Source organism: Coffea eugenioides, chromosome 5 (assembly GCF_003713205.1).
Source record: "Coffea eugenioides isolate CCC68of chromosome 5, Ceug_1.0, whole genome shotgun sequence".
NCBI classification, from domain to species: Eukaryota; Viridiplantae; Streptophyta; class Magnoliopsida; order Gentianales; family Rubiaceae; genus Coffea; species Coffea eugenioides.
The window spans coordinates 45,759,011-45,783,836 of NC_040039.1; the positions used below are offsets into that span (position 1 = coordinate 45,759,011).

Below are 24,826 nucleotides of genomic sequence, written 5' to 3' on the forward strand. Positions count from 1 at the left end.
AACTGTTTCGGTTCAAGTCATTTGTGTCGAATAGCTTACCTATATCTGGTAACATAAAAGAGAATAAATAAACAAAAGATACCACTAACTAAAAAGAACTTTTCTTCTGTGCATGAAATTAAACAAAGTTTGAAGACTAGGGAAGAAAAGGAAAAGAAATGGCAAATTTTAACTTATTTTTTCCTCTTTATTTGTGCTAAAGCAATTAACAAAACCCTTGAGTTTATTTCTTGAATCCAAGCTAAGATGAGATCTAGTTAGAGTGACGTACATAAAAGAATACAAAAGCAGAATCTAAACACTTTTTGTCTGAAAACATAGAATCCATCTGTTTCATGAACTGGAAATTAAGCTAAAACCTGGGACCCTTTGGATATCTAAGTTGAGTCAAAACTTCAATTCTCAACTATACTTTTGGATGCTGACCTGAAGATCTCTCAAGACTAAGGTACCAAACAATCAACGAGGCTGTGCTTTGCAGGCTGACTGCAGCTTGCGTGCAATAGAATTTGCAAAAAAAATATATGAACGCAGAAATAAATTCTCATCCTACTATAATATATTGTATTATCTAAACTTAAAGTACATACATTTAATCTCTTATACAGTACCTTCTTAAACACAAAAAGAATCAGAGAAAACACACGAAGCCATTAAATGTTCGATAGTGCTACAGAAATCATAGTACTAAGTAGTACTAATAAAAAGAATAATGGTCTTGGGATCCCATGTTGATGAGCTTCAGACTTTTCCCATGGTAAGATCGAAGAGCCTGATTTGTTGCTGCCACAAGCATTAACTCCAAGGTTGAAGCCATTTGCTTCAGATGGACTTAAACAGAGCCCTGGATTCCCACTAATGTCCAAATTCTTTCCTAACCTGTTTAGGAAACTTGAATTGAAAGGAACAACGCCATCCAAGAAATTTCTGCTCAAGTTCAAGTGATAAATGTGTGATAAGCTGCCAAAACTTGCCGGAATTTCGCCTGTTAATCGGTTGTTTTGTAAGGATAATGTGCTCAAGTTACTTAGCTTTGAATAGGTTGGTGGGATTTTGCCAGAATATCCTGAATTGGCCAGCCTGAGCTCTTGAAGTTTCTGCAGTTCACCGAACTCTGATGGCAGTGATATGAACATTGGATTATCATCCATAAGGAAGTATTGTAAGTTTTGCAGCATTGAGACTCCTTTGGGCAAAAGCCCTTTTAATTCATTGCTGCTCAAGGCAATGAAGACCAAAGAATGTAGATTCCCTATGGTTTCTGGAATCCTTCCCGTGAGTTTATTGGAACTCAAGTCAAGCTTCTGAAGCATACCCAATTGGCCAATTGTGCTGGGAATTGCGCCTGTGAGCTTGTTATAGCTCAAATCAAGGCCAACGAGGTTTTTTAGATTTCCCACTTGGAATGAAATTCTTCCAGTGAGCATATTGTAGCTTAGATCAAGGCGCAAAAGGGAACTCAGACTAAAAATTTGAGCTGGAATTGTTCCGGATAAAAGGTTTTGCGACAACGTGAGGATCTGGAGTGATTTTAAGGAGGAAAGTTGAAATGGGATGAGGCCGACAAGTGCAGGATTTGATCGAATGCTCAGCTGTTGCAGCGAAGAACTCGAGACTTTAATAGGAAATGAAATGGTTGTTCTGGCGTGTGTGAAGCATGAAATAAAAAACACAGACTCAAGGTGCGGAAGTTGGAAGATTTGTGAAGGAAATGTGGCTGTGCTTTTGCATGAAGGGTTTGGTGGGACGCCAAGGTCAAGCCTAGAAACATGAATGAGATTGTCATTTCCTGAGCTTTTGCACTCAATTCCAATCCAAGATGAGCCTGGTTTACAAGGGTTTGGATGTGCAGTCCTCCAGCTTTGATCAGAAGATACTGTCTCCATGATCTTGAACAATGTTTCAAGTTCAAGTGGATCCATGCGACTATCACTAGCTGGGAAATTCACGCTTGGGGAGGCTGAGGAGAAAGAAGTAAATGTGAATGGAAGAAGCAGAAGGAATCTGAGAGAGAGAAAGAACAATGAACAGAACATCTTGCTGAAGATGTGAGGTTTGTGAAAATGTGAGGGCTTTGATCATCAAATAAAATGTTTGCAAAAGTTTGCAGCTACGTTCCTTGGTTTGTATTGGTTTTAGAATTGGTTTCTTGCCTCAGTCCCCCGCGCCGGGGGGGGGGGGGGGGTTGGGGGGTTGTGAAGGAAGGGATTAAGCACGTGTGTCTGTGAATTCACAGAGAGAGAGAGAGGCAAGAAAAGAGAAAAATGAGTTGTGCAAGATGTGATTGAAATGATGGGGGCGTCATGATTTTGAGTGAGAAATTATGAAGCATAAGGTAGGGTCATAAACATTTATCAACTTGGATTCAAGAAAGATAAAGAGATAGAAAGAACAAGCGGGAGAGAGAAAAAGATGTTGGAAATAACTGGGCATGTTTCTATTTATCAATCAGACTCACTGGAGCACAAGAACCACATCAAAAAACAAACAAAAAGATTAAAGGTGAAAAAAACAGAAGGGAATCAAAGGCTGATGGATTTGGGAGTTTTGAATCAGGATGATATTTTTATTTTTTTTTTGTTTTCATTTCTGTTTTTTTTTTTCTGTTTGGGTAAAAGTACATTACCCAGGGGAGATTGTGGTTTTTTTTTTTTTTTTTGTTGGGGGGGTGGTGATGAAAACCCTCTGAGTTTTACCTTATAATTTGGCCTTGTACATTACCCTTTATCAATATTTCATCTTCCAGGATGTTTGATGTCTCTACATGGGTCCAAGTTATCTAATGCAGGTATTAAATTTCAATCACAAGTAAGAATGTGAGTAATACACAGATTTTAGAAATAAGTATTGAGCTAGTTTGGATTGCTATTTTTAGGAGTTTTTGTAAAAAATATACTATATGTGAAATAAAAAGGTGATTGAAAAATATATTTACGAAAAACGTAAAAAAACTTTTGTGCATAAAATCACAATCCAAACAGGCGGTCTTGTTTGGATTGCGATTTTCCGTCAGAAAATTACGTCGTTTTCCGTAATCACATTTTCCTATTACCTTTTTTCCTCACATACATCAAATCGCTACAGTAATTTTTTCATGAAAAATCATGGAAAATGCAATCCAAACACAACATATTAGTTTTCATAATCAATAGTGTCCAAGATACTTGGAAGGATGGAATGGAATCCTTTGTCATTCCTTCTACTACTCGTTTAGTTTACCCTTGAAAATCAAACTAGGAAGAGTTTTTGCTGACCTCCAATATTACAAGGACCCAAGTTCTTTGTGACTTGACTTCTCATCTCACCAACTTTTTCATGGAATTCTTGGATGGTTGAGACATGAGAAACCAATCAAAGAAGTAGGATGGGACAAGGATTAAATCCCAGAATGAATGATGCAAATCTTCTGCTGATTAGTCAGACCTGAGTTTAGAAGTGGAATGATTATAAAGATTTTACGAGTTTGAACTTTGAAGCATATCAGCCTGTATTCCTCTCCAAACTCTCAATTTGTCCAAGTCCAATGATGGTAATTCACAAAAGATTTATGTATGTAGTCTTGTTTTTCCTTTTTCTTTTTCTAGCCCCTGAAATAGACTGCATCATCTATTCCAGATGTGATTGGAAATAGCAGCCTATGACACTTGATAAGATTACCAAATCAGTATCCTCCCAGAACACACAATCCCACATCTTGAAATCCAGTAAACTTGTGTGGTGTGCGGGCCACTGAACAAGTCCCGTTCCCTAGATTAATTTCACAAACTCGAGTAATGGCAACAAGATCAATTTACGAGGAAAATGCCATCCATGGAAAAAGAACACTCCTGTTAAAGACACCTTTAATATTGATCAAGCTTTATGCTTAAAACTACCAACAAAATTTGGCTCAACACTTGAAAAGGAAAAAGCTAGATGTTTCAGGTGGACATGCACTTGAAAGGAAGAAGAAAAATGGCGTTACTGTAACTATTTTACAATTAAACATCCAATAAAAAAGGCTAACTTACTGATAGTGCAGATCTCGAAGACAAGCAAGAAAAATAAGAATCTTGCACAGGAAAAGATTTAAATACACGTGAAGGAGCAAGACTTTATACAAGTTTTCCTGGTTCTAGCTATACCTGAACTTTGAGATCCCAGCAATGAAGGTTCAACAGGAATATTAGGCTTCTGTCACAAGCAGTTGTACGCAAAATGAATTCAAAATTGCAGAAAGAAGAATACTTTTGACATTAATGAACCTTTCTTCTCCCCCATTATGCAAAAACTTTGCCCTTCTGCAGCCAGATGTGTATATTGTCTGATGGTAATATTTTAAGTTCCCTAGTCAGGATTAATGATCAAGAGAACATGCGAAAGAAGTTATTGGCATATGCCATTGGCTTGACGTCGGGGTGCGGCTGCAATTTTATACAAGTAAAAGTCAGGGGCGAGAAATTTGCACAGTACTAGCATATGATAGACGAGTGAAACATTAATTCCATATAACCAATCCTATCATCTTAACAATCCCCACCACCAGTCAAAGATGGCAGAGAAATGGGAGATCCTTTCTAGTTCTCATTGGCAAATGGTGAACGAGACCCTGCAAACGAATACCTAAGAATAAAAATATCACCAAGAATCAGAAAATACTGACCACTGCTGAAAATGTAACAATATTTGGCTTCAGACTGGGAGCTTCAAAACGAATAAAGGCACCCTTGTTACCCATCTGCATCTCAGAACAAACAAATAGATGTTAGTATAAAAGATATTCCCTCTAAGTGACCACCAATACTGCAGAACTTTGAACAAACAGAAAAGTTTTGAGAGGGAAGGAAGCAACATGGTATACTTTATTGCCAATAGAGATTCTGGGATAAAAGTCTAACATGGCGAATATTCTTAACTTTAGCAGCAAGATTTTGATCGCTAGCAACATGAAGAGCCAAGCATGTTTGAGAGGAAAAGTACAACTAGAAAATCTCATTTTACCTGATCACAGTAGTTGGGAGCAGAAAAGACAGTAATGAGTTTTCCGTCATGCTCAATCTCATATCCTTCATCCTTGACTTCATGAGATCGCACCACTAAATCTGTAAATTAAAGTACATCAACAGTATAAAACCACAATTCGTATCAAAATTTCAAAGTTGGAGAGAAAACCAACAAGGCAGTATCACTACTCAGAAAATAAGGGGATGGTGAAGGGATACCTAAATTGTTTTCCTTCAAAAACTTTTTAGTTACATCTGCACCAAATGAAAGGCCAACGCCACGCTTACTTGGTCCCCTTCCAAGTTGAGGCTGTGGATCACTCCAAAGCAATTCACACATCAACCCTGTCGAATTTAAAAAAAAAGGTATTATACATGCTATAGTGATTCATGGTGTTTGAACATTTAGCTTGAGATTCATGGTTGGACATTCCTAGGAGGAGACACGTGGTTTCAGAAAGCTACGCAGTTCATAAGTTTCGAATATAAGAGAGATATCTCACAAGGATTACTACTGTTTCAGATGAGTAAAGAGTATTGAAAACAAGCAATAAACAGAAAACTGTAAACTGAGGGGTTCCATAAATTGCTGGTAGATATGATGAATCAAATTCTGGCTATGATACTATTCAAACATGAAATGCAACTCTGCATAAAAAGGAAAAAAAGAAAAAAGAAATACAGCATCAAAGTCACCTTCCTCAGGTGGTTCTCGAAACCGGTCGATTGCACTGATTTCGGAGAGCTTCACCCCATCAACACTGAAAAGCCCTCCATGTACCACAAAGATTTTATTATTTATAACATGTGCAAGAGGTAAACAACAGAAAACTTCCGCGAACAGTTCCACAAATATTTCACTTAGTTTTGATCTGACTTCACCCTCAAAGCCATATATTTTGTTCATGCTCTTGCTCTCATGGTTCCCTCGGGCGAGATACATGGCTGGAAATGTCAGACACTGAATTAGTTGCACCCTTAATTTCCGGGAAAATACCTAAATAATTTGAGGCTAATAAAGATCACAACTGAAAGCAAAATGTTTCGAAAGTTCTCAAAGAAATTGGAAGATGTGCTCATCTTCCTGGTTGTAGAAGTTGTGACAGAAAATAAGATGTTCAACACTTATAAGCAATATAAATCTTCTCAGAATTCCATAACCCAGATAAACAAAACAGTGTCAACATCAAAATAACCACATTGCAACCAAATAAGGTAGATAATGATGACCCCTCATGCTTGACCAAACAGGCTGTCAAGTCAGAAAACAGACAGGAGATGCACAACTGCTTTGTTGGAAGAGGAAAAGAAAAGAAATAAGATTGTATTAAAGGGAACAGCATGTTCAACCAACTAATTGAGTCCATTATTGATCCTGAATGCATAAACCTCAGAAGTACCAGAAGTGCAGTGATTTTAATTAAGTGCCAAGTTTAGAGCTTCATCAAAATGTACTTTTAAAGAAAAGTTCCAAAATTGTATGTACTTGAATACGTCAAACATTTTCAGAAGAAAATTAGAGGAATAGAAGTAATTCAGCCAGCACTAGCCAAAAATGCTAAGAAAAAGGGAATACTTTCAGAAAGGACAAAAGTGGCTACCTGTCGGACACATGCACTTGAAAGCAAAGAGCGTCAGTATGACCTCCACAGAAAAGGACCCCCTATCGACGAAGTCACCATTAAAAAGGTAGGGATTATCTTCTGATGGAAACCCATTGAGCTCAAATATGTTTAACAGATCATAAAACTGCAAAAACCCAGGAATAAAAAACACTGAAATCAGTAAATGCTGCAAAGGAAAAGGCACAGGAAAAGGAAATTATTCTACATGCAGTTACCTTAAAGAGTATAACTTCCATAGAACACAAACACACAAATTGTCAAGGGAGTTACATGTACAAATCAGAAAGCAATATAACGTGCATAAAAAGTTAAATAATAAGAGGATTAAAACTGTTTCACAAGACTTCCATCACATCCTAACCCTAATACAGACAACTAAAAGGACTAATAGAACCATTTCAAAGTTTCACATATGTAGGTGTCCATGCATTTAGACTTCTTCATGAACTAAGGAAATTTGAGAAAACGCCCTTTAATACCTCCCATATCAATGTGTCTATGCTAGATCTACCTAATCTCATCTCCTTTGCACAGGATTTTCAAGGCATGCAAACTGAACTAGCAGTGCATATAATCGTAACATCAATATCAGAACAAGATTTGGAACATAAACAGTTTTTGCACCTGAGAATCTGGAATAGATACGGTACTAAATAACTTCACTGTTTTACAAACAAAGGAACTTGAATTTCTAATGTCAAGATCAAATACAGTGATTGTGGCAGTGTAAACATAAACCAGGGCAGGTAGAGAACCATAATATTGGAAAACTAAAATACTTAAAAAATTCAACAATGCAAAGCTCTAATGGAAGTAGTTTCATTACCTGACCATGTACATCACCACAGACAGTGAAGTGCTTCCCATCAGGAACATTAACATCAACAAGAGTGGGCAGTGAACGCAGCATTTCTCTTGTTTGTAAAACAATTTGCAGTGCATACCTATGGTAAAAAAAAAGGCAAAGATTTTAAGGAAAATTGGAAAGTTCTACCAGTTTTTGGCAAAATATTGAGCTATCTCATACCGCCGATGCAAGCTCTTTTGATTCTTGAAGTCATCCATCATTTTTTTCACAAAATCCAAAGTCACAACATCTCCCTCAATCCTTGCACCAGCATATTCTGGTTCCACAGCTGTAGTTCAAGCATTGCAGAACCATTAAAATCAGATCATTGAAACAATTTCAATCAACTACTATTAAATCTGTATTAATCTTTGGTTCCTTGTAACCCACCCCCGCCACTGAGAAGAGCAGCAATTCTCATAAAAAGACAGCTGCATTTCCAACTTAGATGCATTTCTTTAACATTCTTAAATTGTAATCAACATAGAATACACTTCTCTACATTCCAGGTGCAACTTCCATGGTACGAGAAAACACTAAAAATGCAAGTTGGTTTCAACTGAGATTATCTTAAGAAAGAACAATGATCTCAATGCAATCTGTCAAATTTTCTTATTACAGTATATCAAACATTATTACAAGAAATACTATATGTATTAAACACATTTACTAATGAGTCCCTGCTTTGGAAGGAGAAAAAGTTTTACAACAGCAATACCAAGAACATAGTTTCACAATTTACTAACAGAGTGGGAATCATTCCAGGTAATCTAGTTTTGCAATTCAGAGGCCAATGACTCACTGGACAAAACTGCTTTACGATGCTAGGGTAGGAATCATCCACCTTCAAGTCATGTTAGACCATGTAGTGACTCTTAGCATGTTACTATTCGACTGAATAAAAAGAGAATGCGGACACTGTGAAGAAAGAAGACATGTCAAAAATACACACTATCAGAAACTGAGTCCTTGGAGTAGAACTGGGAGGTTGAATGCAAGACCCCCTAAATGGACTTCTGACAACTACACCTGCCACCCAAAGTTAAACTCTTATGTTTGATTTTACAGCCCAACTTTCACAGGCATATTACAGGTTAGAAGCTAGAAAATAAATAAGATTCAATATAAGTTAAACAACTACCAAATCTCATGTTCTAATGAGGCTCAGCAGGAAAAAGGTAAACAACTACCATTTCTTAGTAAGAACCTCTCATGAAGAACCTAAAGTCCTTCAAACTCAACAAATTGCAGTTCAAGGAGATATGTCAATGTTAATAACAAAACTACATTAGTAAGAAAAATTCCTTGTTGATTATTCCCTCAATTAAAGTCCTTAACTACACTTAAGAAATAAGAGATCTTTCAATTCTGTAGATTTTATCTGAGTGTTATCTTTCCTCATTTCTTAGATCATTTAAGAGGTTCAAACCTAAGTCAAGACTTTGACTCTTGGAAAAGACATGGTCATTGCTGCGAAGCCACCAAGCCCCCAAGAACACCAATACTGTTGCCATAACTGCTGCTGCCACCACTATGGCTGCTTTAGTTCCCACATATACCGCCAGCACAGCAGGTAGAACTACTGCCGCTGCTACAGCAGTTACTTTGGGGGGAAAATAAGATGACTCTGTGCCCGTTCCTAGAATGATAAAATAGGTAAAAGAAAATGATATATTAACACCTACCATTGTAGATAAGATATGTGACTAATGTGAAAATTACAATTTTGGTACTGAAAGACTTTTTTCTTTTCCTATGTACCCATTTAAATTTAAGGACTAAGCATCGTTCCAAAATGCTGTGCCAAGACCCAACATAGCTGAACAAGGTCAGGTTTCACCAGGTTCAGAGCTAATTCACGTCCAGCAAAGGCAGTTTTCTCCCAATCTTACTGAATGCTTGATGATCATGCTTATAGTAGCTCATTTTATGAGGCTTGTTTGAAATTGAAAGAAAGAATTTTGTTGTAAAGATATTTCAAGTACAAAATTAATGGAAGGAATGAAATAAAGAAATCCAACAATCTTCTTCAAATAGGTTCAGGAAGACAGGATGTAATCTCATTTATCTCTCAAAAAAAGGCATCACAGCAAATTTTCCTTCTCTGTATCAATATAATGAGTCTACTCTACATTCTTTGTCATTTGTATTCACCTTTGATGCATAACAAGGTTTATGGTAAGAGAAACAGAAAGGAATTTGTTTATGGTAAGAGAAACAGAAAGGAATTTTCTTTCAGAAATGAATCCAAAAGAATAGAGTGATTGTTATAAAATCATCACCAATGATGAAAAGGATGGTAGGAGAGATGGATAAGGAATTCAAGTAGCTGAGATCATTAATCTACTAATCTCTCGGATTCACAACTTTTTTCAAGAGAAGTTTTACAGGAATTCAAGATGGATAAGGAATTCAAGTAGCTGAGATCATTAATCTACTAATCTCTCGGATTCACAACTTTTTTCAAGAGAAGTTTTACAGGAGCCTGGATTCCGATGCTTTCAATGTCGTATTTCTCAAGAAATTAATCAGTGGACTTATGCCAGCTGCTATTTTGTCTAGATTTGCTTGCCAATGCATGCCGCAACGTGGTCAAGTTTGTCTTTCCTTTTTTTTTCATTGACTTCTTTAATTAAATACCAAATCCAGTTTATTTTCTTGAAGATGCAGGTATGGTGATTCCTTCCCTGTCATTTTGTACAGATTATATTTCCATCTTTACATTGATATGGATGACAACAAATTGATGTCCTACGACTTCTGTCAAATTGAGTGTTCTCTCTTGTGTTTGATCAATGCTGGACATAACACCTTCAAAGTCGATCTAATAGGTAACATCTCAATAGCGACGACACCTCATCATCCATCTGAAAAATAACCTAAATGCATATATTACAGGTAATAGGACGATGCTACTTAACACATTTTTTCTCTAGATAGTTACTTCCTCAAATTCCAAGTAGCAACTACTGTCTTGTGGAAACACCTATAAAATCCACCTGACATAGGAACTCTACATAGAATAATAATATTTCGACAAACTAGTCTTGTTGCACCGGTATCACATTATTCCCCTATTCTGAAAGAATCCTGCAATCTCACTACTATAACACAAAAAAAAAAGACGCTTTTACGCAAAACAGTGAAATATCTTATGATGTTCATCAGTCATAAACCACGTAACGAGGAAAGACCCAATTAGAAATATATTTATTTGCTCATACTCTACTGGTACTCCTTTAGTGCAGGAACTAGATAATGCAGCAAAAATTCATTAAAATATCAGCAACCACTTATTCCGTATCCAAATCTCAGAGAAAATTGCAACACTTAAGGTTTTCAAATAGGTCAACAGGAAAAGCAACCAGATGAAAAGTAGGAAATTAAATGACCAGAAACCCAACTAGCAAATCAAGACTCGTCAAAAAGAACAACATGCATGTGCTCTAATAATGCATTTGTAATTTTGTAGGATCAATATGTGACAGTTTTAGTGACCAGAATTTACACCTAAAGCCAACACTGGGAAATGTGATAGTGCTGATAATAACACATAATAACATGATGCAACAATTAGACACCTACAGGTAAAACTTATAAAATGCAAAACACCTTAGAGACATGATTGAAGTAAACACCAAAAAGATTGTTTTTCTTTTGCCTTATTACACCAATGCATAATTCATTTCACAAATTCCACTTACTGCAACAATGTAAAACACGTCATTCAATGAGGGAAAAAAGAAACTTTAAGAGCCAATCACACAAACCCTTAAGTGCATGAAAACTGTCAAATAATACGGTTACCTTATTTAGCCTACACAACCCTATCAAAAAGAAAGGAAGTTCAGCATGGTAGTCATACCAATGGTAGTGTAATCAACAGAATCAGCTACTGAACGTCTTTGAGATTCGGGTACAGAGATAGCTTCCTCAAATTTGAGTTTCATCACAGCTTTCTCGCACTCTTTCAATTTCTTTGAGGCATCAGGGTCATTAGGGCATAACTTCTTGACCTAGATTTTCAAGTGTGCATGGAAATAGCTAGATCCATCAGCACCTCATGAGAATTTATGTTCATGCAGAGAAACAGATGCTTGAAAAATAGGTGCATTACAAAAATTGCGACTACATGTTGCATGAACAATCAATTGATAAGAAAGGAAGGAAAGTGAGACTATGGTGTTGAATTTGAGAGTTCAGCATAAGTACACATATCTTCAGATGATGAACTGATTCCAAATACTATTTGATTTTCACAATAACATTTAGTTGTTATAAGAGTAAAAAACAATCAATGATCATTCTCCTTCTAATAAAACCACAAGTAAGGCGTCACTATTTCAATTTGTTCTCATCTCAACCATTTTGAAAACAGTTTTAGTTCTATCATTATGATCCTTGCCATCTGAATATGATGTCTAAAAAGATCTCTTCTGAAGTACCAACGTTCATCTTGGAAACACAATAACCAGGGTCAAGATTTTCTTGCAAATAAATAAATAAAAAAAAAGAATATTTGCTTGCAAATTACAGCATATTTGCCTGCAAAACCTACCGTAAAGAACTAAAAACCCAAACTTTGCAAAATAAACAATTAAAACTAGCTTCAGAGAGGCGAATAAAACCAAAATACAGTGGTATATAATCCCACCTGCTGAAAATCCTTGAGTGCTTCTTTAAACTTCGCCATTGCCAAATAAGCCGCACCTCGTCTATAGTACCCCTGCCAAAACCAATCAAAACCACCTTACAAACACCACCCCAATAACCCAAAGAAAGAGAGAGAGCGAGAGAGAGCAAGAGAGACCAAATTGTTTTCGCTAAAATTCTTGCCTTGGAGTACTTAGGATCAATTTCAACAGCCTTAGTAGCATCAATTATTGCACTCCCATACTCCTCCAATTTGGTGTGGGCAAATGCACGGTTAGCCCAGTAAACCGCATTGTCACCATTCAAGTCTATTGCTTGAGTATACAAATCAATAGCTTGCGCAAATTTATGGGCTTCACGAATCCAAGAAAAAACTAAATTAATGAGCAAAAACCCATTAAAAATCCCAAAAACATTAACAAAAAGCCAAAAACTCTCACAAATTCAAAAGGGCATAAAGGGTTCAAAGGGCTACCGTTGAAGGCTTCATTGGCGAGGACTTTGAGTTCTTCAGCTCTAGAAGGATTAGAATTTGCCGGGTCCATAGTTGGCATAATACAGATGATTTGTTGATTATTGGGGGGCTTTATTCAATTGTTTAAAATCCGAGGTTGAATTTTTTCATTAAAGGCTGATCATGAGGTGAAAAAGTGGCGGTCTTGGTTGTAGGCTATTGGCTTTTGGGGTTGTAACTGATACAACTACTGTGCTGCGGTTTGGATGTTTGCTAGTTGGCAAAAGTGATGGAAAAAGAGGCAAAAAGCGTCTCGACTGTGCGTAAGACTCAGTGTGTGTTGTGTGTGTGAGAGAAAGAGGTAGAGTGGGGTTTTAGTTTAGCTATGGTAGCCCTAGATGTTTCCGGCTGAGCAACTCATGTCATGTTAGTTTACGTTGCGGGAATTGTTTTAGTAAATCAAAACTTTAATGGAAAAATTAAAAGTAGGATATATATATATATATATACAAAGGTAGGGGTGGCAATTCGGGTCCAAATCAGGTTGGCGGGTCGGGTTCGGGTCAACCCGTCAGAAAATCTGTTGACCCGAACCCGACCCGCCAACCAGTGACGGGTCAGGTATGCTGACCCGAACCCGAAAATTTCAGGTTGACGGGTTGGCGGGTCGACCCGAAATGACCCGAAACTTAATTTTAATTTATTAATTTATCACTGTAATTTCTAATAAAATCAATTTCTCACAAAACTAATTACATAATCAAGTAATAAAAATTTAAATAAATAATTCCAAACCAAATCTAAAATAAATTAAACACCGTAAAAGTGTTTTATCCCAAACAAAATATAAAATAAATTAAAACAATATAAAAGTAAAATATAATATAATATATTATTTGTCCAAATATAATAATTTCAACTTCACACAAATTAAATAAATTCATTTAGGATTAAGTAATTAATGCCTTTGAAAAAAAGAATAACTTAGTTTAGTTAGATAAAATTATTTTTATGTTTATTAAATTATTTTTAATTCGTAAACGGGTCATATCGGGTCATATCAGGTCACCACGGGTTGACCCGAAATCGACCTGTTTTCTTTTCGGGTTCATCGGGTCCAACCCGATTCTGACCCGAATTCCCGAAACCTCAACCCAAACCCATTAATTTCGTGTTAGGTTCGTGTCGTGTTTTCAGGTCGTGTCAAAAATTGCCACCCCTATACAAAGGGCAAAAAAGGGCAGCGTAGATTCTGGCAACCTGAAATTATTGTTTTTCTTTTCTAGTATTTATTTGTGGGAGACTTATTAGATTGTATCAATCTAAACTGCTTTTTTTTAATCTCTTTCTAGTTCTATTTAGTTTCTTCTTTTGGTACAAACATACAAGTATTTATGGTTGTGTACCTATGAAGTAGTGATCGTGTTGCTAGATAATTTACTGATAGTTTTGGATTTTCATGTGATTATATTTGGTATTTTAAGTAGCTATCAATTCTAATGCGACTTTCTAATATAAAGAGCTCGAAAGAATAATAATATTAATGTTTTTCAAAATTTTCAACGCTCAATAGTATGGAAGAGGAGAAAGGAAAAGGTGCAACAATTCATTACTCATTCTAATATAAAGAGCTCGAAAGAATAGCTTCGTTTGAATTAGTTATTTTTTTGGGTGTTTTTGAAAAATATTACTGTAACAATAATGTATATGAAAAACTTTTATTATAAATATTTTTTGAAATATTTGAAATATTATATGGATATGATATTTTTTGAGTTATTTTTATTTGTGTATTACTGTAATATTGTATTTGAAAAAAAAAAAAAAACTATCCAAATGGATGTTTTCAAAATTTTCAACGCTCAATAGTACATGGAAGTGGAGAAAAAAAAGGCGCAACATTTCATTACTCATTATTATGTTGCTTAAATACAATGCAAAAAATTACTGCACAGAGAAAGATTTTAATATCGTGTTAAAACTATCTCAAATAACTTTCATGGACTAAAATTGGCATAAACTTTCTTTCATTCTGGCTCTGTAAATTGGGAAAAAAATGAAGAAACGATGAAAAGCACTGGTAGAGTTTGTTCTTTCTAATATTCAATAGCCAATAGTTTCAAGGATTGACGATTCAATGTCTCAACAACAAGAAAGGCATCCTTGTAGTTGTAAGTCCTGACAAGTTTTGTGGTGGCCAAGAAATGGATCTTGAATTGAAACATGAGATCCAGCCAAAAAGTTTGGCTGCTTTTCATTGGCTGTGATTGAGATTGCCCATTTCTGAAGCTTCTTGGAAGGTGATTCCGTAAAGGCATACAGCCTTGAATGCTCTATTTGCAGCCACAAAAAAATATATCGTCCAAACCAATTTTCGGACTTCCGTTCCGAGACCATTGGCTCCTGGGCTAGACATTGAAATCAAATAGCTTCCCTGTTTCTTTCTTCTTTTTTTTTTCAACAGATAGTATTCCAATTTTATCAGACTAATCTCCCTGCGCTTGTGCACCCCGCCTCCTAAAGATACACAAGTGGTAGAGAGATGACTCGAACACATGAGCTCGGGACCTAACTAGGTTACCCAAAAAACATTAGAGCCAACCCCAAAGGGCAATAGCTTCCCAGTTTCAAACGATGGTTATTTATTCATGTCAAAGACCAAAGAAAAAGTCATTTCTTTTTAGTTTAGTATGTAAGTACACTTCAGTAGTCCCCCCCATTGGCTTGTTTTCTCGTGTTGCACAATAATAATGACATCTTGGTTATGTATGAATCTTGAACATCAAAGTTTTGTGAATTGAAAAACTTCAACATAGCTGCCAGCCCTTTTCAAATGGCTTTTGTCTCTTCACTCGATCTGAAGTCTAAACTGTGATTGTGATGCGTCAAATGCAGAATGCAGATCAAATCATTGGAGCTGGATTTGGTGTAAAGTAAAAACAAAAATAATTTGGGACTGCAAGAATATCAACAGCCTAGACAACTGGAAAAATGGCAACAGTCCATAATCTAAAAAGAAACTACTGAATACTTTAACATCAACAACATTCTATAACAACAAGGTTTCAGCAGGAAAGAGAGCAAAAACATTCTAAACCTGAACATTTTACAGCAACATGGCCTGATGCCAAAAAGCCTTACTGGGGAAGAAAAAGGTTCTAGAAATCTTGCCTTAAGTTTTTCATCTCTGACGACTCCCTTTGTAGAGAGGGAACCCACGTGATTCTGGGAGTCACCTCCTGAGGCAAGACCTGCATAAGAGATTTTTGGCTTCTCTGGGTGAACTGGAATCTGGGTGAAGAAGCTCAGGAACCGTCCAAGATACATCATCAGGCGCTGCCCATTCATCGTTGAGCAGTTGCTCCTCAGTTGAATGAAGAATCTTCCACCATTCAGAATTGTCATGGGCCTTAACCTCCGCCTGAATTAACCATAGAGAGGCATCAAACCAGAGTCCATGCATGACAAAGTCTATGAAGCTCAGTTTGATTAACAAATTCAAAGTTGTTTCAAATATCTGGACGCCTGCAATACTATAAAATGAATAAACAAGGCCTAAAAGGGACGCATGATATATCAACATAAGCAAATGCAACATGATAAATAAGTAATTTATTAGATACCAAGAACAATGGGATGTTGAAATCATTGTCTGATGATTAGTGAAATATTATGTTGGTAAACAAAGGCAGTATATCATCGATCATTCTGTGGGTATTTACTCATTCCAGTGACTAGATATCTCAAGCAAGCGAGGCAAGGAGTTTTCACAGGCCATAAAAAAAATTGACACTGAGAGTTTATGGCATATATACCTTTGATAACCCATCCGGACCATAGGATTGGTTCTGATTGTAACCATGGTTCAAAGTTGCAATCGCGATCGTAACCTGAATCGTTACACATCAGTTTCGGCATATCGGTCACGGTCTCGGCACCTTATAAATATTACTTATAAATAAACCTGGAGAATTAGCCTCATAAACCCGAGGAAACTAACAGGGCCAAGTGGGTTGGAGATAAAGGAAAGATATAATTAAGCTTTGTGTGAGTGAATACAATCATAATCATGTGTGAACTAGGACTTCTTCGTGCTATTCTATTTTATCGAGGAAATGAGTTAGAAATCAACAATGACTTGTATCGAACCTTCCAACGCTTTCTAACTTGTTAGTAATCTGATGTGATCACAAATGTTGTGAGACCTCAGGGTTTGGAGAAAGACAATTTGTTATTGGACCATGGGTCAAGCTATCTAATGAGTCTGATGGAGAAGGATAAAGAGAGGGCAATTTGTCATTTGCTTGTGCTTTACGAAGATTTTGTTTTCACTGACTGAACTTCTTGGTGCACTGCTAGACTTTGTTGAATTTGAAAACAACGTTTAAGGAAAGTTAGATTCACCAACCCCTTTTTTTTTTTGTTAAAATCAAAATCAATGCCTTCAAAAGCTAAGAATACATGTCAAAATCACACCTCTTCCCCCCCCAAACCCCAAACCTAATTACTGTCAATACTCGATGTTCTGCCGTCTTAATGGAAATTTGGACATATAAAACTTGTTCTCAACAACTTCAAATTTTGAAACATGTTTTTTGTCTCGTTTTTTCTCTTAGGGTCCGTTTGTTTCGGGTGAAAATGTTTTCCAGGAAAATATTTTCCTAATTTCCCGTGTTTGGTTGCACAAAAGTTACTGAAAACATTTTCCTATGTAAAATATTTTCACTCATCTTATGGAAAACAACTTCCCTTCCAAACTTACTGAAGTTGTTTTCCGAAATGCATGCATCCCGCCTGTAGTATGTTCCAAACTTACTGAAAACATCTTGTAGTATGTTCTTTTTTTTTTTTTAGTGTAAACAGGAGGACTCGAACCCAAGACTTCTTCCTTACACTCCCTCCCCCGTACCACCCAACCCAACTTCCCCTAGTATATTCAAAATAAAAAAAAACCTCATCCTGCTCATCCTATGCTAGTAATTAATTATGTATAATAGGGACATTCTTTTCTAGAGAAACTTTTAGCAGTGAGAGTGCAAGATATATGTCACAATAAGCATTGCATGTGATTGATATTTGACACTAAATGGCCAGCAATTTGTTTATTGCTTAAGGAGATATTTTTTATTCATATATACATTTCTCCAAGATTTTTTAAAGTTAAACAATGAGATAAATTTTCTTATTTTGCATGGGAAGAAGTATGTAGTTATAATGTGTAGAAAGTAAAGATAGAGATAAAAGTGAAAATATTTCAAAAGTTAAACAAACACCAGAAAAATGAAGTAAGAAAATATTTTCAATAAGCTAACCAAACACCTGAAAATGATGAAAGGGAAATGATTTTCATGGAAAATTACTTCCACGGAAAATATTTTCCCAAGAAAAATATTTTACTTCCAACCAAACAGACCCTTAATGTTTTGAAAAGCAAAAATGTTTTTATCGAATCAATTTTGGTTCTTAATTTCTACAAAAAGTTATGACAACTATTCTAATCAGTCGAGACTTAAAAATTGGATTGTAATCCCTCTGTCCCCTTCCAGTTTCTTAGATCCCGTCAATTAATCAAGTAATTATACTTAATTTTGTTTTTTGAAAAAAAAATTATCTATTTGATTTGAAGTAAGAATTAGCTGCATTTAAATAAAAGAAAAACAAGTCAATCTAAGAATTAAGTTCCTTGCCCAATGCGCAATATTACACCTGGATATCTTTAATTAAACGCAATAAGCCTCGTAACTTTTTTTTTCCTCAAAAATTTCGTGCATAATTTTCACTTTTTCAATTTTTTACATCCGAAATAATTGAAATCCTACATTGGGTATTTGAATTTACTGTGAAATTATGCTGTTCAATTTTGCACCAATTCAAGATTCCCAATATTTTCTTTTTTTTTTTCTTTTTTAATCTAGTTGATAAGTCTAAAAAAATCCCAACAAAGAAAATATAATATTCCAATCTTGTTCCCCCAAAAAAATTCTTATTCCAACGTTGCCCCTTTCTAACTTTGACTTTCTCCGCCCGTCCCTCTGTACTCGTCTCCCTACTCCAATAAGCTCAAAACCTCCGCCAACCGCCTCTTCCGCCGCCCATTTAAGATTCTTTCTCCTTCTTCTTCCTCTTCAGATGAATCTCCATTAAAAAAAAAAAAACTCCAAAAGGGTAAAATTTCGCTTTCAATCGTACAGAAAAAAAAAGGAAAGAGATGATGCTTCTAGAAGACTTGAAAAAGTTACCTACTCTCTTCACTCCTCTCCTGTGAACTTCATCAAAAATCTTCTCCATCATTATCATAATTAAGCTTATAAATTGCTCCAAAAAAATTTTTTAAACTCAAAATTGTGATTTTTGACTATGGAGACGAAGTCGCAGCAGAGATTTGGATTTGGCAGACAATCGTCACTAGCTCCGGAGGGGAGAAACGACGACGCTGCGATTGCTTCTGTCGGAGATGATGACGTTGATCCTGGAGTGAGGCTAATGTACATGGCGAATGAAGGTGATGTTGAGGGAATTAAGGAGGCTTTGGATTCCGGAACGAGTGTGAATTTCCGTGATGTTGATGGTCGGACGGTGTTGCACGTTGCCGCCTGTCAAGGTCAAGACGACGTCGTCAAGTTGCTACTCCGTCGTGGTGCCGAGGTCGACGTCAAGGATTGCTGGGGCAGCACGGTATGATTTATCAATTTGTGTATATTGTAATTTCTGAAATTTTAGGAATTTAATGTTGATTTAGCTGTATTATTTTAGGAAGAAATCATTTAACTTTCCCATGTTTAGGTAGTTTTGTAATATGAGGCAATTTAGGAATGCGTGTAGCTTTACTTGCCTGTTGTTTATTTGTACTTTCAGTTAGGACTATTGGATGGACATGTAAATTCAACGAGAAATGGGATAATGTAGGTGATGAAGATTATGCAAATGTTGCTGGAATATAAAGAGGGTGTGGTATAGAGGATTTTATAAGAAAGACTGTTTTGTAAATTGGATATTGAGGTAGTAAAAGAAAATGATGCTCAGATTGTGAATCATAAGTTCAAGGATGTTAGAAGGATAAAAATATTTAGGTTCGGCAACGAGGTATTGGGGTCGAGAAAATGAATTTAACAAGTTTACTTCAGCCAATTGGGGAACTGTTGGTTAGAAATAGGAAAAAGATACGGGCTTGTATGATGCAGGTCTTTTTCCTTGCTTTGTAATGGATTCTTGAAGGACAGCTTAACACTCTGTCACCTGAAGACTGGGAGAATTTTCCATTGGACTTCCTTTGTAGGCTAGTTTGATTACCTTAAAGGTTAGGTTTTTTAGACATCTAAATTAGTGTTGGATTTTCAGTGCTAGAACTGCATGGATAATCCTCTGAAATAGCATTTTAACTTGTTTAGTTAGTCATTGACCTCTATACATGTAATTTTGCTCTTCTGTTGCGGTATCTGGTTTCACCAGCATTTATAGATACTGAAATGACAAAGTTCAACTGAATAGCCTCTTGCAGATGCAATTTATTACAAAAACAATGATGTCATTAAGCTTCTGGAGGCACATGGAGCAAAACCTCTGGTATTCTTACTTGTCGTACGCAGCTGATTTTCTTAGTTTTCCTTGCGTAGCAATGCAGTGGCTCTAAAGTATGCTGAAGCATAATGTATTTTGGTTTCTTCAGATGGTTCCCATGCAGGTGCGAAATGCTCGTGAAGTTCCAGAGTATGAAATTGATCCGCGAGAACTTGATTTTAGCAAGAGTGTTGACATAACAAAAGTAAGTTTCTTTTTCTTTAGCTTATCATTGATCATTCATTTCTCTACATCGTTAAACATCCATAAATTCCAGAATATTCTGACCATTATATTAATCGAAACAATAACAACTGAATATTCATGATGAATATTTTTTGACTGGAAAAAAAAAGAGACCGTATTCACTAACTTTGGCGCGAAAAGCTATGAGAATTGAAGGGCCCTATGATTACGATAACACACCGATGTGCCAAAACGCGATCGGAGCTACAAAACTGCAGTCTTTCCCCGCCGCCGAAGCAGATAACTCGCCGCAGGAGAAGAATTCTTTCGACAGCCCCGGGGAAGAGCTTCTCGCGCCGCCACTGAATTTTTCTATGGTTGATTATGGTGTTTTCCGGTCCGGTTTTCCAGAGCCTGCTAACTTCTCCTTCTTGCGAACCCTAGGCCTCCGTTCAATTATGTCGGTCCGATATTTATGATCAATAATTCTGCTTTAGTCTTTTCCTCTTTTTGGCTCGTTTAACAAAGTTGATTTTTTTAAATTTTATTTTATTGGCGGTGCTTGTAGATACTTGTGTCCAGAGCCGTATCCTGTGGCGAATGCGGAGTTTCTGAAAGCCAACGGAATTCGGCTTTTTCAGTTCGGCATTGAAGGATCAAAGGTTTTTATTCTTTTTTGGTGTGTGTGTGTGTGTGTGTCCGTGAGCGCGCGTATGCATGTGCTGGTAGTGTAAATTAGCGCTTTTACTGGAAGTTGATATACGTTTTTGAGTTAATTTGCTGGTCGTTTGGATTGTGAGAAAGAAAGGATGCTAGGGGCTAGGTATTGGAGGCTACACTGATGAAGGTGCTATCAATTAGATTCCTGAGGAAGGAAAAATCTCTAAATTTTAGGTGCTCAACTTGTTTGTTTAAAAGGAAAAAAAGGCTATATTATGTTTCAGTTTTTCTCTTTAATTCATTCAAGACAGTTTTAGGAGTAATACGGTGGTTTGAGGTTGGGAAGGTATTTTAAAAATCTTTGGTTAATTATTTATTTCAGTGATCACATATTCATCATGTTTCAGAGGAGCTAGTGCTGAATTATGGTCGTGTTTTTAGAGGAGCTAAAGAAATTTTGATAATGCTTTGACAGACGAGTTAACTTCTTGATCTACTTAAAAGTTTGGGTTCTATAAAGCTACCTTAACATCATCTAATGGTTCATCTCTTCTCATTGTCTTGGTGATATGAAACGACGATTTCCTTCAAAATCAGCAGGGTAAATTGCTTGAATTTCGCAAATCACTCATTGTACGTTAAGACCCAGGTATGTACAGATGCCTCTCTTGTAGAAGTTGTAGAGCAATGAGAGAGGCATTTTTCTCAAGGTATTACTTTACAAGGTTAGACTGTAGGCATACGTATATCTACCCGTGTCTCCCTCTTTGCTCCGGTGGAGACTAACAGCAATTGCCTTATGATGTACAAAACCCAATCATGTTATTCACTTGAGATTTACATAGTCCGTCACATATAGGGTTCTACTCTTCCAGAATATCATGGTTTACTATTAACTTTATCTAATTTAATATAGGAGGAAAAGTCAGCAAGATTATATAAATATATATATATATATATTTATTTTTTTTTGTTAAGTTGGTTGTCTGCTGTACGCCAAAAGATTTGCGATCTTTTCTTTGATTTACTGGTGTCAAACCAAGATGAATGCTTTCTATAGTTACCTGGCATGTATAGATGTTAGCCTGTATGCTGAAGTTGGCTTGCATAAACTTCCATCAGTATAGTAGGTGATGAATACTGGAACCAGAGTATTCTGTTAGCACGGGTTTGACAAAATAATACTTGTTTATGACTCGTAAAATTCTGTTGGAAAGTTCTGGAGTGCATCCTTGTCCAGATGATTTGGACTGAATTATATTATTGACTCACAATAGCTAATATCAAATGAAATATAAGTTGCTAATGTGATATACAAAGCAATGGGATTTGGACAGGTCAGCATCAAGTCACAGATAGGTTTCCAAAGCTTAAACATGTTGTTTGCTGTTAAGTAGGAACTCTTGAGGGTTCTTATACAATGACATCTTTCTCCGCGGTGCATACAGAGGCTTGTTTTAAAGCTTTAACAATACTTTGCACAGGAACCATTTGTAAACATCCCTGAGGATTCGATTCGTGAAGCATTGGAAAATTGTCTTAGGTACACAAAATCAGTGTTGAAATTGCTTCCTCGTAGGACATTGGCGTTTGTGTCTTTGCAACTATCAATATACTAACTTTTGTTTTGAACGTTCACCGTATAGATGAAAAGAACCGGCCCCTCCTAATACATTGCAAACGTGGGAAGGTATTTCTTTTACCTTTTGCTTTCCTCCTATAAGAGTTCATTTTTCTAATGCTGTTTTAATTATTTGTGCAGCACCGAACTGGATGTCTTGTTGGATGCTTGAGAAAACTTCAAAGATGGTGCTTAACTTCTATTTTTTACGAGTACCAGAGGTTTGCTGCTGACAAAGCCAGAGTTTCAGACCAGAGATTCATTGAATTATTCGAAATCTCCAGCTTGAAGGAATCATGCGTACCTGTTTCAAGTTCTAAGGGTCAATAATTAGTGGAAAAATGCCCTTCAGAAACGCATTGTTGCTTGAATTCCTTCTCCGTCAAGTGCAGGAAATATTTTGCCTCATTTCACGCATTAGTACATTTTGCCCGGACTCATCTTTATTTTAAGTGCAAGCCAAAAAATTTGAAGTTCATCATCGTTCTTAAAGGGGGTCGGTCATCTTTATTTCACTGATTGCATAGGTGTTTCCTTCCGTTTGTATTAAAACAACATTTTTAATCTTGAAGCTTTCTTTATCTGTCAGAAATGGGAACTTGAAGATGACACGAATCAATATGCAATTTTAGTTACGAACATAGAATAGCAGCTTTAGAAAACAGTTCAATTTTCCACATATTGACCTGTCTCCATTTCGTCTCCATTCTGATGTACATACAGGAAATCAAACTTTTCCAAAATCAGTCATACATACAGGCAATCAAGCTTTTCGAATGTCAGTCATTCAAAAGGAAGAGGAGAGCATCCCTGCCGATATCCGCCCCTCCCCGCCGGGCTTGCACCCTTTTCTTCTGAGGCATTATAATGTACAAAAATTTGAATTTATATTCAGTTACAAGATATGCCAGTGAATTGAACATCGAGTTTTTCACCTTTTCTCATTGCCTAGTAACATTAGCTTGAAATGAAGTTTTGACGCTAGCAGTGTCTGATGATTAGATGCCAATTCTCAGCATGTTGCGCGAATTAGAGCCCCGCTTAGGTAAGTTGGGCTGTTATATCCTAGTGATCTTGCCTGCTGTCATACTTTTTTTTTGATAACCCAAAAGGTCCCTTCACAACTCTGGCAGCACATTGACGTCGGTTACAATTACATTAATACGAAACTTTCGCAACTCCAGCCGAAGGGAGCCGAGGCAATCATCTTCATTGGATTCTCCATTTTTTTAAAAACAAGTTTTTCATATATAATGTTAAAGTAATACACAAACAAAAACAACTCCAAAAACATCATATTTATATAATATATCAAAAACAATTCTAAATATAAAAAAAAATTAAAAAATAAAATCTACGCTATCTCATTCTTCCACCCACCATCTTCCTCCTCCCTCTCTTTCCTCCTCATTCCTCTCCCACCCTCTTCCTTCTCCCTCTCTTTTCTCCTCCCCTCTTCCCTTCCCTTCGCCCGCCATAAAAAAAATAAAAAACAAAGTCTATCCAAACCAAAAAAATCAACAAAGCCTTTCTCAACCCAGTGCCACGTTTATTTTTTAAAGTCTCATTTTCAACTAGAATTCCTTATTCTATACATTTCCAATCATCACTTCAACCTAGTAACATGAGAATATCTACCGGCAAGTTTTTCATCTAAACTCCCCTTAAATGGTGCCCAATGCAGAAAAATGCAAGACACAAATCACATTGGCTAGCCATTTGACAAGGAGCCCTGCATTGTCAAGCTCTTCTGCATAAGTAATCCTAGTTGACTTTTTCCAGATGGACTACGATTTAGTGAACTACATCTCAACACAGGTAATCTAACTTTGTTGTTAGTTGACGTCCAGTAAGCTATAAGTCGTGATCCACCTTAGTTGAAAGAGGCAATTCAGCAAGTCCGTGATCCATCACAGAATCTTAGTTTCACATGCCTCAAGTATCGGGTACTTGACTTGAGATGTTTTGTTATGGACCACGGCTCATTAGACCGTATATAATGCCAAAGGTGAACCGCTTCCTAATTCCACATGCCTTGTCTACCCAATTTTATTCACAAAATATTCACCTAGACTATCCGCATTATACTGTCCAGATGAATTGCTGCCACGGAGTCCACCGCACAAATCTACAGCACTCTACCAGTCTGGCAGCATATATGAAATTCTACACATTACCAAATTCAGCAAGCCTATCTTTCACATGGATCTTGGTCCAATGCTTATAAACTCTACCCATCCA

General features: G+C 36.5%; 3 protein-coding genes and 1 pseudogene across 5 annotated transcripts; 2 read left to right on the top strand and 2 right to left on the bottom strand.

Moving 5' to 3' along the window:
* Positions 1 to 653: 653 nt before the first annotated feature.
* On the bottom strand, positions 654 to 1,922 carry LOC113771852 (receptor like protein 29). Its single transcript, XM_027316406.1, has one exon. It carries the CDS (start codon positions 1,920 to 1,922, stop codon positions 654 to 656), a length of 1,269 nt encoding a protein of 422 aa, XP_027172207.1.
* A 1,994-nt stretch (positions 1,923 to 3,916) lies between these two features.
* Positions 3,917 to 12,980, bottom strand: LOC113770681 (serine/threonine-protein phosphatase 5). Of its 3 annotated transcripts, XM_027315221.1 has the most exons (13): positions 12,583 to 12,980; positions 12,291 to 12,460; positions 12,109 to 12,180; positions 11,320 to 11,470; positions 8,884 to 9,093; positions 7,635 to 7,743; positions 7,434 to 7,551; positions 6,584 to 6,731; positions 5,679 to 5,927; positions 5,202 to 5,327; positions 4,981 to 5,081; positions 4,643 to 4,717; positions 3,917 to 4,403 (listed from the first exon to the last, which is right to left on the bottom strand). In XM_027315221.1, exons 1-13 carry the CDS (start codon positions 12,659 to 12,661, stop codon positions 4,344 to 4,346), a joined length of 1,668 nt encoding a protein of 555 aa, XP_027171022.1. In that variant the 5' UTR covers positions 12,662 to 12,980; the 3' UTR covers positions 3,917 to 4,343. The 3 variants fall into 3 exon arrangements, with proteins under 3 accessions (XP_027171022.1, XP_027171021.1, XP_027171020.1); XM_027315220.1 differs by lacking the exon at positions 8,884 to 9,093 and having other exon boundaries at positions 12,583 to 12,978; XM_027315219.1 differs by lacking the exon at positions 8,884 to 9,093 and having other exon boundaries at positions 12,291 to 12,481; positions 12,583 to 12,978.
* A 5,590-nt stretch (positions 12,981 to 18,570) lies between these two features.
* On the top strand, positions 18,571 to 20,446 carry LOC113771853 (integrin-linked protein kinase 1-like). Its single transcript, XM_027316407.1, has 4 exons — positions 18,571 to 19,236; positions 20,050 to 20,124; positions 20,228 to 20,323; positions 20,396 to 20,446. Exons 1-4 carry the CDS (start codon positions 18,919 to 18,921, stop codon positions 20,444 to 20,446), a joined length of 540 nt encoding a protein of 179 aa, XP_027172208.1. The 5' UTR covers positions 18,571 to 18,918.
* Positions 20,398 to 23,524, top strand: LOC113769903 (annotated as a pseudogene).
* Positions 23,525 to 24,826: the final 1,302 nt, after the last annotated feature.

What these genes read in the sequence shown, in the direction of transcription:
- LOC113771852 (XM_027316406.1), bottom strand. Translation starts at nt 1,922, where the DNA reads ATGGATCCACTTGAACTTGAAACATTGTTCAAGATCATGGAGACAGTA.
- LOC113770681 (XM_027315221.1), bottom strand. Translation starts at nt 12,661, where the DNA reads ATGCCAACTATGGACCCGGCAAATTCTAATCCTTCTAGAGCTGAAGAA. An exon ending in CACTCAAGGATTTTCAGCAG is followed by an intron (nt 11,471 to 12,108) that starts GTGGGATTATAT and finishes TTGAAAATCTAG; the next exon opens with GTCAAGAAGTTATGCCCTAA. An exon ending in GAGTCAAAGTCTTGACTTAG is followed by an intron (nt 7,744 to 8,883) that starts GTTTGAACCTCT and finishes CTTGAACTACAG; the next exon opens with CTGTGGAACCAGAATATGCT.
- LOC113771853 (XM_027316407.1), top strand. Translation starts at nt 18,919, where the DNA reads ATGGAGACGAAGTCGCAGCAGAGATTTGGATTTGGCAGACAATCGTCA. An exon ending in AGGATTGCTGGGGCAGCACG is followed by an intron (nt 19,237 to 20,049) that starts GTATGATTTATC and finishes TCAACTGAATAG; the next exon opens with CCTCTTGCAGATGCAATTTA. An exon ending in CACATGGAGCAAAACCTCTG is followed by an intron (nt 20,125 to 20,227) that starts GTATTCTTACTT and finishes TGGTTTCTTCAG; the next exon opens with ATGGTTCCCATGCAGGTGCG.